Source organism: Halichoeres trimaculatus, unplaced genomic scaffold (genome assembly GCF_033239565.1).
Source record: "Halichoeres trimaculatus isolate MK-OKI-2021-1 unplaced genomic scaffold, fHalTri1.1 fHalTri1_scaffold_23, whole genome shotgun sequence".
Lineage (NCBI taxonomy): Eukaryota > Metazoa > Chordata > Actinopteri > Labriformes > Labridae > Halichoeres > Halichoeres trimaculatus.
Window position 1 is genome coordinate 20664710 of NW_027437201.1, and position 15338 is coordinate 20680047.

General features: G+C 39.7%; 1 protein-coding gene across 3 annotated transcripts in view; it reads right to left on the bottom strand.

Moving 5' to 3' along the window:
• The window catches only part of capn15 (calpain 15), a 67576-nt gene that overhangs the window by 4783 nt on the left and 47455 nt on the right, over nt 1-15338 (bottom strand). For all 3 annotated transcript variants that reach the window (XM_074662890.1, XM_074662889.1, XM_074662888.1), the window contains 5 exons: nt 13434-13586; nt 9675-9836; nt 7335-7570; nt 7041-7210; nt 4293-4471 (listed from right to left, as the gene is read on the bottom strand). In XM_074662890.1, coding sequence (XP_074518991.1) covers nt 4293-4471; nt 7041-7210; nt 7335-7570; nt 9675-9836; nt 13434-13586 — 900 coding nt within the window. The remainder of the gene's footprint in view (nt 1-4292; nt 4472-7040; nt 7211-7334; nt 7571-9674; nt 9837-13433; nt 13587-15338) is intronic.

Consider the following 15338-nt stretch of genomic DNA (forward strand, 5'->3'; position numbering starts at 1 on the left):
GGATCGACCAATGAGGTCGCAGCAGAGCAGAAATCAAGAGAAGGCAGAGCACATGATGCAGTCATCCAACCACGGCTTATTTATCTCTGTAAAATGATATCTGTGTTTGAGCAATGCTAACAAACTGATCAAAGTTTTCAACCTGAGCGATTAATCTAAATAATTTTTATTCAAATCTATTAATGACAGGCAGGTATTAAAGCACACAGACAAAAAAACACACATAAAATTAAACAAAGAGCAAAGCGAGACTATAACCCCCATCCCCAGCCTGGAACAAAGGGGACCACTCCTCCTCTGTAATATTTTTAAGCCACCAATAATAAATAAATAAATAATAAAAATAAAATAAAATAACTGATTTTTTTTCTCATATTTAGAATCCGCTAAAGTTTGAAGTTTATGTGAGGGCAGAGACATTGTTGGGTCTGGGTGGGGATGAAGTCCATGGGCTTACATATACACATGAAGTCACATGGCACACACACAACCATGGACTCAATGCCTTCTTTGGCGCCGTTATAGTTCAGCTCGCACATGCCCGAGTAAGGCTGGGTGAATGAATGAATGAAATTTCCCCTCAGGGATCAATAAAGTATTTTGATTCTGATACGATGGCCCCGTGGAGCTGTTATGTGTCTGTTTCATTAAAAACTGGTAAGGCTGGACAGGAAGTTGTGCACAGAAACCATCTAAAATGCCCAATGACTTTCAAAATAAAACGAACCGTGTCCACCCAGGTTGTATTTAACTTGACTACGGCAACAAACTGATGTAATAAACCAGACCAGAGCCAGACCAGGAGTCAATGGGTAGGACGAGGTGCTCAAATATGGATAGTTTGATGATCTGTGAATAACTTTTGAATAGTTACAAGCAAACATCGACTAGCTCTTAGCTTAAAGTGCCCATCCTACCACGTATCGATACTACTGGTACTTTTGATATGTGAACATTAAATCAACAGAGACAGACCTTAATTTTTTTTTATCTGTTTTTAGGGGGCTTTTCATGCCTTTAATCCCAAACCTGGGGGACAGAGCTTTCTCTGTTGCGACCCCCACTCTCAGGAATGCGTTATCACTAAACATCCGTACCTGTCCCAACCTCTCCACTTTCAATAAACTCATCAAAACCCACCTTTTAAAAAATGCTTTTAATGTTTGATTGCCTCTGAATGTACTTGGTTGTTTTTTTCTCTTTCTTTCTTTTTCTTTCTCTCTTTTTTTCTTTCTTTCTTTTTTTCTTTCTTTTTTTTCTTTCTTTCTTTCTTTCTTTCTTTTTCTTTTTTTTTCTTTCTTTCTTTCTTTTTTCTTTCTTTCTTTCTTTTTTTCTTTCTTTCTTTCTTTTTTCTCTCTTCTTTCTTTTTTTTTCTTTCTTTCTTTTTCTTTCTTCGTTTTTTTTCTTTCTTTCTTTCTTTCTTTCTTTTTCTTTCTTTTTTTTTCTTTCTTTTTTTCTTTCTTTCTTTCTTTCTTTCTTTCTTTCTTTCTTTCTTTTTTTTCTTTCTTTCTTTCTTACTTTCTTTTTCTTTTTTCTTTTTTTTTCTTTCTTTCTTTCTTTTTTTCTTTCTTTCTTTCTTTTTTCTCTCTTCTTTCTTTTTTTTTTCTTTTTTTCCTTTTTTTTCTTTCTTTCTTTCTTTCTCTTTTTTCTTTCTTCTTTCTTTCTTTTTCTTTCTTTCTGTCTTTCTTTCTTTTTTTTCTTTCTTTCTTTCTTTCTCTCTTTTTTTCTTTCTTTCCTTTTTTCTTTCTTTCTTTCTTTCTTTTTTTTCTTTCTTTCTTTCTTTCTTTCTTTTTCTTTTTTTTTCTTTCTTTTTTCTTTCTTTCTTTCTTTTTTCTTTCTTTCTTTCTTTTTTCTCTCTTCTTTCTTTTTTTTTCTTTCTTTCTTTTTCTTTCTTCGTTTTTTTTCTTTCTTTCTTTCTTTCTTTTTCTTTCTTTTTTTTCTTTCTTTCTTTTTTTCTTTCTTTCTTTCTTTCTTTCTTTCTTTCTTTTTTTTCTTTCTTTCTTTCTTACTTTCTTTTTCTTTTTTCTTTTTTTTTCTTTCTTTCTTTCTTTTTTTCTTTCTTTCTTTCTTTTTTCTCTCTTCTTTCTTTTTTTTTTCTTTTTTTCCTTTTTTTTCTTTCTTTCTTTCTTTCTCTTTTTTCTTTCTTCTTTCTTTCTTTTTCTTTTTTTCTTTTTCTTTCTTTCTGTCTTTCTTTCTTTTTTTTTCTTTCTTTCTTTCTTTCTTTCTTTCTTTCTTTCTTTCTTTCTTTCTTTCTTTCTTTCTTTCTTTTTCCTTCTTTCTTTCTTTCTTTCTTCTTGTCCGAACCTGGGGAGACTGCGCTTTTTCCACTGCTGCCCCCACCCTCTGGAACTCCCTCCCCATGCACATCAGGATCTGCACTGACCCACTAAATTCAAAACCCTCCTCAAAACACACTTGTACCGACTCGCTTTTAACTTGTAAATAATTCTTGCCCCTGTTTTTATTCTCTTTTAACTTAATTATTAACCTGCTTTTATTTACTTATTTTTGTGTGTGAAGTGTCTTTGAGTTTTATGAAAAGCGCTCTATAAATAAAATGTATTATTTTTTATTATTATTGTTTTGCTTCTTTTAAATTCCTGTTTTAGTCTGTGTTGTTTTATATACTTTTTTATTATTAACCTGTGTAAACCGTTTTTGAGTATCTGGAAAAGCTCTCTATAGATAAAACTTATTGTTAATGATTTTATTATTATGATAGACGAGAGGACAGTGGGTAGGAAGGGAAGAGAGTGGGGAGTGATGTGCAGGAAACAGGCCACGGTCTGGACGTGATCCCAGGCCACCCGCTTGAGGGCGAACTTCATGGGGGTGCGACCCAAAACGCAAGGCCATCTGTGCCCCACAGTGACAGATCATTTTGATCAAAGACAGCACAGTCACTCTTACAAAAAGTCCAAAATAAAACACAAACAACTCTCTCTGAGTTTCGAATTTGTTTCTAATAAATCAACAAAAGTGCAAAAATAAAAATAAAATCTGTCAGAGTTTCAGTATTTTTTAAATAAAGAGAAAAATAAAACAGTCTAACTGTTAACTCTTCCTGGTTCATTCATGTCGTCTGAATGGGAGCTGGCGCACATTTGCTGTGGTGTCAAATTGCAGCAAGTAGCGCCAACTACTGGTAAGGAGGACTTAGCCAACGTAAGATTTTTTAGCGTTGAGTATCAGCTGCTTTCGTGAGTACGGATACTTTAAAATAAGTCTGGTATCAGCCTGATAAAAGATCAGTCATTGCCCAACCCCAATGTGATGCAGTAAGTCACTCAGGCACAGGGACACCCTGAGTGGGTCTGATGACTTCCAGTGCAGTCGCAATCTTAACTTTTCTTTCTCTTAAGAACAGTGTTTAAATTCTGACGTGCAAATCCATCGACATGTTGAATCAAACTGTATCTTTCTGCTGTTTTTATTCTTTAACAAACAGAAGCATTTAAAACAGAACGATGAGGGTAAAGCAGCGTTTCCTGTCTCCTCCTGACTAAAGCTGTGATTGGTAGGTGTTACACTCTCTGGAAACAGAAACCAAACCTTGGATCAGCAGAGGAGACGGTGATTAATCATCACTCGTTTGTATCTCGCTTCGGTCTATTTTGGAACCAGATTAGGTGAAACAGTAAGAGCAAATTAGCAAATGAGAAAAAGGAGAATCACACCTCTGCAGTCTTAAGCGTCTGATTGCTCAGCTGCTCAATCCTTTTAGCTCAGACCTGACTGTGGAGGAGCTCACATGTTGCTGCAGCGATGAGAGAAAACGACATTAAACTTCCTCCTGCTCGCTGACTTTTACTGTGGTTTTTACAGTTTCTCATTCTGTGGGACATAACTCGCAGAGACGGGGCTTTAAATTCACATAAAGATGGGATGGAAATGTCTTAGCATGGGACGCAGAAGGTGTCCACAGACCCAGAGATGGAGAAGACTTAATGATGTGTGGACAGCTGCTGCGACGTGAACCTGCAGGATGCTTCAGGTCAGAGAAATAAAGACCGACAAAGATGAAGGCAGTTATGGTCGCACTGAGACAAGCAGACGTTGGGTTATTAAGAAACACTGAGTGATGATCCTGTGGGATAGCTGCTTATATACAGTTAGCACCTATACGTGAGCAGATAGAGAATCTAAATGGACGTTTGCCGCAGCTGCACCAAATGCTCCCAGAGCGTTTCATATCTCCACTCCTGATCTGCTCAGGTTATTGCTTCCAATATAACATAAAGCTGGAGGCGTGTGTCTATACACAGAGAAGGTGTCTGTGTGTGTGTGTGTACCTGTGCAAAGGTGGCACGCTGTCGATGGTTTTCAGGCTTCCTCGTGTGGACACCACGTTGAAGCTGTCAGTGCAGTCGCAGGAGACGTGGAGGTAGTATTTGGGGTGGCGGTTCTCCACCACCACGATAAGCCCCGCCCAGCCGTGGGTCAGGTAGTAGCACGTCATGCCTTCGCGCCCCTGAAACACAAAAAAATACTCTTCAGAATCAGAATCAGAATCACGTTTTTATTACTAAGTATGTTTGCACATACAAGGAATTTGTCTTGGTTTGTTGGTGCTAACAATTAACAAGAAAATGATGAAAATGCAGATAGAATAAAGAAAAAGTTAAGATTTAAAATTAATAGAAATATAAAAATATATATAGAAAGAAAATATAAAGTCAATAAAATTAAATTATTAATAATAATAACAACAAAATTAATAATAATAATACTAACAAAATTAATAATAATAATAATAATAATAACAACAACAACAATAATAATAATAATAATAAGATAATAATAATAATAATAATAATAATAACTTAATAATAAATCAGGAGTAATTAACAGAAAAAAATAATAACAAAAAAGGAATAAATTAACATTAAAAAAAATAAAATAAAAAATGAATACAAATTATAATGAGGAAAAAAAAGCTTGGTGCAGCGGCATCCACAGACTTTTAAAGGGCAGGGGCGCATAATTAAATTAAAAAAAAAGGAACATGCAGCATGTTTTCACCACCCAAGAGGGCAGTGAAGAGTGTTTTGGCTCCAGAGAGGTCACTTTAGCAGGTGTTTTTCAACAACTAGGCCACAAGGGGGGGTGACTGCCCCCAATGCCCCCCCTCTGTGCACACCACTGCCTTGGAGGTAACATTTCCTCAAAGTTTAAAAATTCAATTACTTGGAAAATGTAAATGTAGCCTTACTCTATCATTGCAAAATACTACAAAGTACATTATTACAAAGTGTTAGCATAAAGCTAATCAGAATCAGGAATATTTTATTGACCACTTCCATCATAAAGTGTTAAAAATAAAAAGCGGATAATATAAAATTGAAGACATTAAAAAATCAAAGATAAGATTTAAAGCTCCTGTGAAGGAGTTGCTGTTTGCATCAGTTCTGGCGCCCCCATGTGGACTAAGCACTACCTCTTATTTCTGTACTGTTTTTGTTCTGCATATATGATCCTGATGTTTGTTTTTAGATTAAAGAAAAGTGTCCACATGTACTAAAAAAACAGGCTGTTTCTTTAGCATCTCTGACACCTCCCCCTGGTGGTAAGTTCAGACGTGAAAAACAACTCAACAGAGACAATCAAATGTTTTACAGCTCATAAAAGGGCACAGATTTTCATTTCCGTCTTTTTTATTACAAGCTAAAAACTCCACACAGGAGCTTTAAGTTCATCACACTGATGTTTTAAGGGTTTTGAAGGTTTAATGCTAACTACGCTGAAAATTAAAGCTTCTATGAGGAGTTTCTGTGCAGTTACAGCAGCGACACATGAAAAGTGGCGTCTTTAAATGATGCAAACGAGATGTTGGGAAGTTTCGAGATTAATCATTTGTTTGACTGGAGACTCTGTTGAAGCCATAGACTGTCTGAAACATGGACGTGAAGTCAGAGATGTCACACAGGAAGCGTTTTGAAGTAAAAGTGAAGGCAGCAGCAGAAGAAATCAGACTCTAACTTTGAGCTAATGCAGAAACTGTCAGTCAGAAGTGGTCTAATGAGGTTTCCCAGGTCGAGCAGCCGGTCTCATGTGGACACTCAGGGACCTACAGGTCTTTGCATTTCAGAATCAAAGGTTGCTGCTCGATCCAAGCTTGTGTTAAAGTTCCTGTTTTGATGTTTGTGCATTAACCTGACATTAAAGCTCTCTTAAGAGCTGAAACATAGCGAAAAAATAAGCGCTCCATCTCTAAGTAGCTCATTTTCTGTGCATGATTTCTCTCCACCATTTGTATTCTGTGCAAATCTCACGCATGCACAGGCCGCTGAAGTGTAGGGTGTGATATATCGTCTGATATCTCAGCGCTGCACAGCTGAGGCCTCCGTCTGCAGAGACCCTGATAGCTTTCTGACGATGGACTCTGGAGTACCAGCGGAAAACCATGAGCCTTTTTCTTTTAATGGAGCAAAAAGAATAACACTTATGTGCTCTTGTTTTACGACAGAGAGCCGCTCAGATTATTTATTAATACGCCTTTCAAACAGCAACGGCCGTACACTCTCAGGCGCTCGGCCCACCTACCTGGAGCGTCGGACTCCTGGAGAGCTGAAAGACTTAACAAAGATGATCTCGAGTGTTTAAAAAGCTCCATCATCCTCTGAAATACCAGCCGCTCTCATAGAAGTGCTGTTCAGGAGAGCCAGAGTAATTTGCTTCCTTGGCTGGAAGAGTGTGTGTGTGTGTGTATCTGTGTGTGTAGGAGAGATAATGTGCAGTGCACGCACTCTCGTGTGTAAAAGCAGAATGGGATTCCAGACTCTGCTGAGGAAATCTAAAGTGTTATCTCAAAGTGGCTTACAGAGCTGCGAGCGTTCGCTGGCTTCACAAGCATATATAATATATTCAGAGATGAACAAACTGTGTGTGTGTGTGTGTGTGTGTGTGTGTGTGTGTGTGTGTGTGTGTGCCTAGGTGTAAGACAGGGTGAGGTGAGGCCAGAAGCAGCACTGAGAGCTGCACGGTGAAAAAGCAATAACAGGTTTTTTATAACAGGAGCCGACTCAGCTCAGCGCTCTCACCTCGTGTCTTTCGCCTTTGTTTTCCGTCAGGAGGATGATGGCGTCGGCCAGCGTGGTGGCAGTCGCCTCCACCTGCTCCACCATCACCTGTCTGGAGCTGTAGATGGCGAGGATGTAGCCAGGGAAGTCCTGACTGGGCCGTCGGGCAGCTCCACTGGTGGGACTGGAGACTGGAAGGAAGACGTGAGTCGTCAGGAGGGATCAGAGCTAACGACGGCGATGTGTGAGACGTAATGAATAATCCAGCAGAGTGAATTAGCAGACTGTCTGAGCACATTGTGTTAGGACACCTACCGGGCGTGGGCGGACCTCCCGCCGCGCTAACATTCATCTGCCAGTGGTTGAAGGCGCAGCAGACGACGGCGTACTCCCCCGGCTCCAGCATCACGTCGCAGCCAACAAACTTTTTCACCGCTCGCTTGCTGTGCGCCAGCAAGCGGCCCAGAGTCAGCTTGTTTCCGCTCCCTAAGGAGGCTCGAAACACCATGATGCAGAGGTCCAGGAGGTGGCTGTCGGCCGTGTCGGAGCGCCTGGAGAAGAAAACAGATCGAGGAAGTGTTTCTGTCTCTTTAAGATCTTATAACACATCTGAATCCTGCTTGAGGGGCTGTGTATAGGTCATGGACTACACTTCCTGATTTGGTATTCAGCCTTAAATAGAGAGGAAACGGACTGAAGTCAAACACTCCTGCATAATGCATGATGTATAGAGTGAAAGGGCAAACAAATGTTTACCACAGAGAGAATCACAGCTGAAAACATTTGTGTTTGCTGAACGACGGGCTGCACAGAGTCTGATGGAGATGGCTTCTGTTGGTGTGTGAGAGGGCTCGGGTTAGCAGCTGTGATGACAGCTGAATCCTGAATCCTTTTGACTGTAACTGCTTTGAAACGTTACAAAAATGCTGTCAAGTTGCTGGACTTTGTTCCCAACCGCTCCGTTAGATTTTGAGAGAATGACTTCAGCAAAATAATTTTGTTGTGATGGCATTTTGTGATCGTAGGTGAAGAGGAACGCAGTGCATAACCCAATATGTATGTTGCTAGGTGCCACCCTCTTGATTGTGGCTGCCTGTTGTGGTTTATTTGTTGGTCGTGGACACCAAACTGGTTTTGTCTTCAGTGATATTTTTACTATTTTGCTCCTGTGTTTGTCTGGAGATCCTACTTGTAACCATGGCTGCATTGTTAACATATAAAATCAGTTGTTATCAGCCTGTAGCATGTCAGCGCTAACTGGTGCTAGGCCAGATGTTTCCCCACAAGGTGAAAAGGAGGTGCTGGTTCTCAGGTGTGAGCTGAGAAGTTGTTATGGGAACGTAAGATCTATCTTCAATAAGATGGACAAGCTAGCCGTGCTAACCCAGCAACAGAGGGAATACCAGGAGGCTGAGTAGCATCATGCTATTCACAGACAAGGCTAACGGAGCTAACATCAGACACCAATGCCACATTGGAAGAGCTTCACCTGCTGTGAGCAGACAGGATCCAGGAGACAGAGACTGAACAGACTGCTGAAGAAGCTCAGTCCTGGACCCTGTGGAGGTGGAGACTGGCTGACTGGATAATGATGGACAAGCTGTCAGCAACTATTTTCTTATGGACCTTTTTGCACTTTCTATACACTTTCTTACTTTTATTTTATTGAATTTTCCCTTGGGGACAAATAAAGTATTCTCTATTCTATTCTATTCAAATAAACTTTGCCACATTATGTAATACAGTCTTACTTATTACATGCGGGAACCCGCATTATGTAATAAGTGTTGCAATTTGTAAGAACTTATTACATAATGTAGCAAAGTTTACTACATATTGCACTTTATTACAAAATGCAGCAGATTATTACATAATGACATAAAACTTTATTAAATTATTACATACTGGGGCGTTATAGACCCTGCTGTCTGTACTCCTCATGGCATGGACAGACTGTCCGTGCTTCACAGCACAGACAGCCGGTCTGTGTTGGTGAGTATTCAGGGTCTCATATCCACAGCGTTTCCTCCTCGCTCACGGTTACAAATCAAAATGTAAAGGAGCATCTTTTTTTTAAAGGGTGGTTACAGAGTTTATCAGGATTACTGTCCTTTCTTAAAAACGCCATCCCGTTCTTATAAAGTGTTTTCTCTTATTTTGCGTACAAATTGTCTTATTACACTGGACACATTCAACTGATCGGTCCAGAAAAATGTCTTGTTCAAGTTATTTTAAGACAAAAATAAGGTCTGAATTGCTGTAACAAGTAAAAAAAACATCTGCGAATGGAACAAGTTTTTTTTTTCACTCATTACAAGCAATTCGGACCTCATTTTTGTCTTAAAATAACTTGAAATAAGACATTTTTCTGGACTGGTCAGGTGAATGTGGGCTATATTAAGTCTAAAAAGACATTTTCTACAGAAAATAAGACAAAAACAGTGGTTTTGAGGGTAAAATAAAAACATTTTTGATCATTTTAATGTCTGAATTTCTGTGAAGCATTAAAAAACTCACATTACCTTTGAAAACAAATCTCCTGAGACGTTGCTGTATTGATGTTGATTCTCTGTATCTGTCCTGAATGGTGTTTTTTATTAGTGTAAGCTGAATTAAAGTAAGTAAATTAAAGAAGTAGATCCTTGTCTTGTTTACCTGCTCCCTTCCTGAAAAAGAGCAAACTCCAACGCCGTCCTCTCGAGCACCGTGAGCGCTGTGACGGTGACCGGCCCGCTGGCCTTGCTGGGGAAGCAGCCCTGCAGCCTCACTTCCTGCCAGTCGGAGTGGATCTTACAGATGTCCACCGAGTCAAAGTACCTGTGAAGGAGAAGATGGAGCTCTCTGAGAATATGACACCGTTTACCTCACTAACACATCACACCGCCAGACGCTCCCGTCTACACTTCCCGGCTGTTTTTCACTGTTTCATCACTTCCCAGCCCCGCTCTGACATCTGTCTCATGGAGCTTTGGTCTTTTTGACGATCAGGCAGAGAAGAGGAAGAAAAGGTTGCAGCAGGTTTTGATCCGCTCAGATAAATAAATCTGCAGTTTGTTGTCACGTCTCTGTGAAGTGTTTCTAATAATCAACATCGCCTCGTCGTCTGCGCGGATGAGTCAGGCTAAGAGCCTTGATGTTTCTCCAACAAGCTGACCACTTTCTCTCCCTCGGAGCAGGCTGTAGGTTTTGTCATAAAGCAGAGAGCTGAGATTATTTTCCCGTCAGAAAAAACAATAAACACTCAGGAGACAGATGGGATTCTGCTTTAGAGCAAATATATTTTCAGGTTTGAGCCGTGCAGGAGGACAGATACGGTATTGATCCTCCTGGACTTAATGCAGCCCTGATTTTGTTAGAGGCAGGAACATAAATAACTGAAACACACGCTGCTTTTGTTTGAGGCAGCCCTGCTCATGTGGGGGACTCTGTGAAAATGTGCATTGATTGGATGGTTTGCTGAACCTTTGCACTGAGCACGCTCATTGTTGGAGTAAAAGCACGTTATCAATAACTTATATCACCAACCTGTGCTGAATGCTTGAATCTGATTGGATGAAATTGAAAAATGTGGAAAAGGAAAAGGATTTGTGTGTGTTCGGGGCAGGTTAACACACACAGCAGCTGCTGAGAATGATCGAGTGACAGGATTCATCTGATGAGACGAGACACATGAGTCCAAACCTGAGCCTGCCAAAGCCGCCGCGACAAAAACGACCACAGAAAGAGAAAAAAATCCATAACAACACGACAGCGCGGGGGACAAATGTACAGCGCACATGTCAACAAACACAACGAGTCAACAACAAAACAAGGCTGTCGCTCTGTTTGCTGTCAATACCAGATGGTCAGCTCAATCCACAAAGGCACAGATTACAGAGCCAATCAGCATCTTTGGCTCATTATGAGTCCATCATGAGGCGATTACAGGACGTTTGGGAAGTTTAGAGCTTCAATCTTTACAGGGAGGCCAGGGGGAAACTCTTTGGGCTGGATCCAGATCACGAACATGCCTCCAACGAGTCCTGGGTTTTCTGTTCACAGGTGCTGTGTTAAAGGATCAGCTGATGTCGTTAGAGGGCGGTGTGTGGCTCCAGAAGTCAGAAGGTCGAGGGTTCAACCCCAGGTCCTGTTGTACATGTCCCTAACTAAGATGCTTAACCCTGAATCACACCGGTGGTTGATGCAGCCTCTGCCAGAACTGGCCCAAGGCATGCGCTAACTGAGCTCCTGCTTAGGACCCTGCAGCCACTAGGGGGCCCCAAAGAGCAATCAGCAAAATAAAACAAATTTAATTTTTTTTCTGTTTTAGCATTTTTGAGCAGGGCTGAACGATTTTATTTTTAATTGTGGAGTTTTCTGTGCATGAGGGTTACAGCAGTCTTTGGGTATGAAGACAGAATGAAAGAGGAGATAAACGACTGCCGATCCTGTGTGAGAGTTTCTCTAGTTTACATGTAGGACAATGCAGTCCACAAAAAGGATTGAATACGGTGCATTGCCAGACAAAGTCACAAGGCAGATACAAGACAAAGGAGGGCAAACACCAAAAAGTTTGAGGATGTTGATAAACACCATCTGTCCTAAAACAATACTTGACATAAAACATGTTTTAATAATTAATATGAAATGAAAAAGCTCTGTCCCATTTAGTTTACATGAAGTATCCATTCCGACCAGTACTTCTGGGCTTTGGAAAATAACGTAAGTGCAAATTTGGGGGAATGTTTATCTGCTGCATTATTCATTAAACACAAGCAATAAATCATCTATAGTGTGACCAACACACACGATACTGTCAATGTAAAAATAATTCTTTCCTTTAGAACAGGCCTGCATATTATGATGAAATGAAATTGATGAATGCATGAATTAATACAAATAACATATCTATCACTATATTTAGTGATAGACTATTGTTCCTGCTCCGTTTCTTTCTTATAATTATCCACACACGATTGAACCGCTTATTAGACCACCTAAACATGCTCAAAAACTCACCAAAATTGGCACAAACCCCACAATCACGAAATTTTTTTATATGATACCAAACATAACCCCCAACATCCCATAATTTTCTCTCTAACACCAAATAGGCACACTAAAACTCCTGTAGTTTCCACAAGGAATGTCATAAACACATCAAACCAATGTCAAAATGTTTGTCGCATTCACACAAAAAATCACACACTGACACCTTGACCTATCCCAGACAGGAAGTCGGCTGTTACCCTTTAAAAATAACATTTCGACACTCTCTTCTACACTCATTAATCGCTTATTACACCCCCTTAGCATGCTCAGAATCTCACCAAAATTGGCACACACATGTGCGTCTGAAAATTTGATAAAATACCAAAATTAACCACCAAAACCCATAATATGCTCTCTAGCGCCACCCAGGCACTTAAAAACACACAGAAATGGCTTTAACGTGTGCTAAGAATGTCATAGAGAGATCAAACCAACGCCAAAATGTTTGTCTCTTTGAGACACACACACACACACACACACACACACACAAAAGATTTTTGCTGGTTTAAAGAAGAAATAAGAAAAAGCACAAGTTACTATATTTCCCTTCAGCTCTGTGTACATGAAACATTTTTATTGCAGCCTTTGGGATTTGAAAATTGAATTCTATTACACTGCAATGTCAGTTTAAATTTGTGATAAATAATTTCTATATGATCAACGATATATTATTGTATAAAAAAACTCTATTTTATGTGAGCAGAGAGCTGCTGCTGATGGAGGCCTAGTGATTTCGACTGTCTCTAAAATGTCAAAGCTCCACTGCAACAGTAACATGAGCCTCCTGCTGTGCAGTGCACAATGCGCCAAAGTGCAGGAAGTTAAAGGCCAAACGTGAAAAAGGTTGTATCCTTCAGGCGCAAAGAAAAGACAGAGGAAGAGGAGAAAAAAACAAAATGATAAAAGGAAGTTTGCAGGTCTTGGTAATGGAGTGTTTATCACAGAGACTTGTGTAGCCAATAATAGCAAATTAGCTAGCTATTACAAAAAGAAGAGAAAATTATCTCTCAACTGGTCGGTTAGCATGAATATTGAGCTTGTGTAATACTAACTTTGAGTTGATTCTTATATTTTTTGTCTTCAAAACAAAGTTTTTGCTAATGTGTCACCTGGTTTGCTAGCAGAAACAGAGGGCCTGGGCTGGCTCTTTCCTCTGCCAACAGTGTATGAACGAAATGCGATGTTCAGTGGCTAACATCCTCGTTCTGTGATGATGTTTTTTGACGTAAAGCAGGTATAGGAAGAGTCTGGAAGCTTTGTTTTTAGGTTTAAGTGATACTGCACTAGGTGAATCTGCACCTAGTCTCCAAAGGTAAACCAAAAACAATTTATAACAGGGAAGAACAAAAAACAAAAACAAGAACAGTTGGATGTGTTTCTTACTTTATAAAGTCGGTGTACTCCATCCAGAAGACGCCCTCGCTGCTGCCGTGAGCCATCAGCTCGTGACGCAGGTGCTGCGGCCAATCCGTCCACTCGTCCGACCAGCTGCCGTTCCACGAGAAGCGACCCCACGGGTTGCGCAGCCGCAACAACCTGAATGCAAACAGGAGAAGAAGAAAACAGGTTTGAGCAGGACATTCTGTATCCAGATCTCTGCAAAATCACCCCCCTCCGATGAATGATTGCAGATTTTTTAACAACCAATTTGGTTTTACTGCCTCCTCCTCAGAGCCCAGAACCCGTTACGAACGGGTTACAACAGAAAAACCACGGAGGGGTCCCCATTCAGCCCAAAAAGCAGGCAGGTGAATCACGCTTTCCCAGCTGCTCTTCATGTCCTCCGGGCTGCCAGCAGGAGGACTCCAACTCATTTTAGATCAAGAGCTGAGGCCCAGTCCTCCTCTCCGATCGCTCCACGGCACTAAATTAAAGTGGCTCTGTGTGGCTCTTGAGCAAATTGCATGTGGGATTTACGGCTCCTCTCGACTTCCTCCCACAGGTAGGACAGAAGAGGGCCCCATTGTGTTGACTCACAATGCTATCATGATCAAAGCCGTCAGATAGAAGCAGCGTGCACCTGTTCTCTACCGACAACACGCCTCTACCCCCCTCGTTCCCTCTGAATCATTGAAGACAGCCTCTCTGAGCAGGCGTCTGATCTGTTCAGGATTCAGGATGTATTCATCAATATCTGCTCAATCAAACATGTGGATTCAAATCTGAGGAAAAACATCTTTTTCTCTAAATAAATCCTGACGATGGAGTGTCTTTTTCTGCCATTCTCAGAGAGAATACAGTTTTATTCACCAGCAGAGTGAAATCTGACATGATCATAAATAATAGATGGAGCAGGAAGAGTTTAAAGAGAAAGTTTCAGCCTTGAGAAGTCTCAGTTATAGATTTTGTGAGCAGAGCTGAAGCTTCTGAAAGTGTTTGATGGATTTTATATTCTTCCTTTAAACCTATATCTAACCTTTTATAACTGTCCTCTACTTTATTCAGCAACTTCCTGTTTCACAACTGAGTTTTTGTCTTCGCAAATCAATACTCAGAGCCTGTGAGCCGTGTAGGGAGGATCAGCGATGACGTGATGCCTCAAAATGATCGGAAAACCAAAGTGACACAGAACATCTGTGTACCTTTGTGAGCGTGTGTGTATGGATTTTTCTCATGACCAGGGGTCTCCAACCTTTACTTTCATAGGAGCTATTTTTCCTCAGCTCACTGGATTAAAGTCATTTGGGAGCCACAAGACCTAATTTATCCTCACAATAAATACTAAACAGTGGGTACAATTCTAGTTCAAATCCAGGGCAAAATTATCTTAAAAGAAGTTTTGGGGGATTTTATAAAATGGTGCCTGTGATGATTAAGTTTTTCATTTTTGATAAATTTGCACAAATTCATGACATTTACAAAATTAAGAAAATCTATTTCTTTAATTTTTTTTTTTTTTTTTTTTTTTTTTTTTTTTTTTTTTTTTAACTTCAGATTTTTCAGTAATTTTTTAATTTCCAAAAAAATTGAAATTAAATAAAACTGCAAAAAAAAATTCAAAAAATGTCAAAAAATTAGCAAAAAAAAGTCAGAAATTTTTGAGATGTCAAAAATTAGCAAAAATTCATGACACTTAATAAATAAAGCATTTTTTTTTTTAACTTCAGATTTTTCAGAATCTTTTGGAATTTCCCAAAAAATGGAAATGTAATAAAATTGCACAATTTAAAAAAAATTGCAATAGAATCCAAAAATTCTGAAATGTCAAAAATTAGCAAAAATTCAGAACATTTAAAAAATTAAGCAATTTTATTTCTATGAGATTTCAACATTTGACATTTTTTAAAA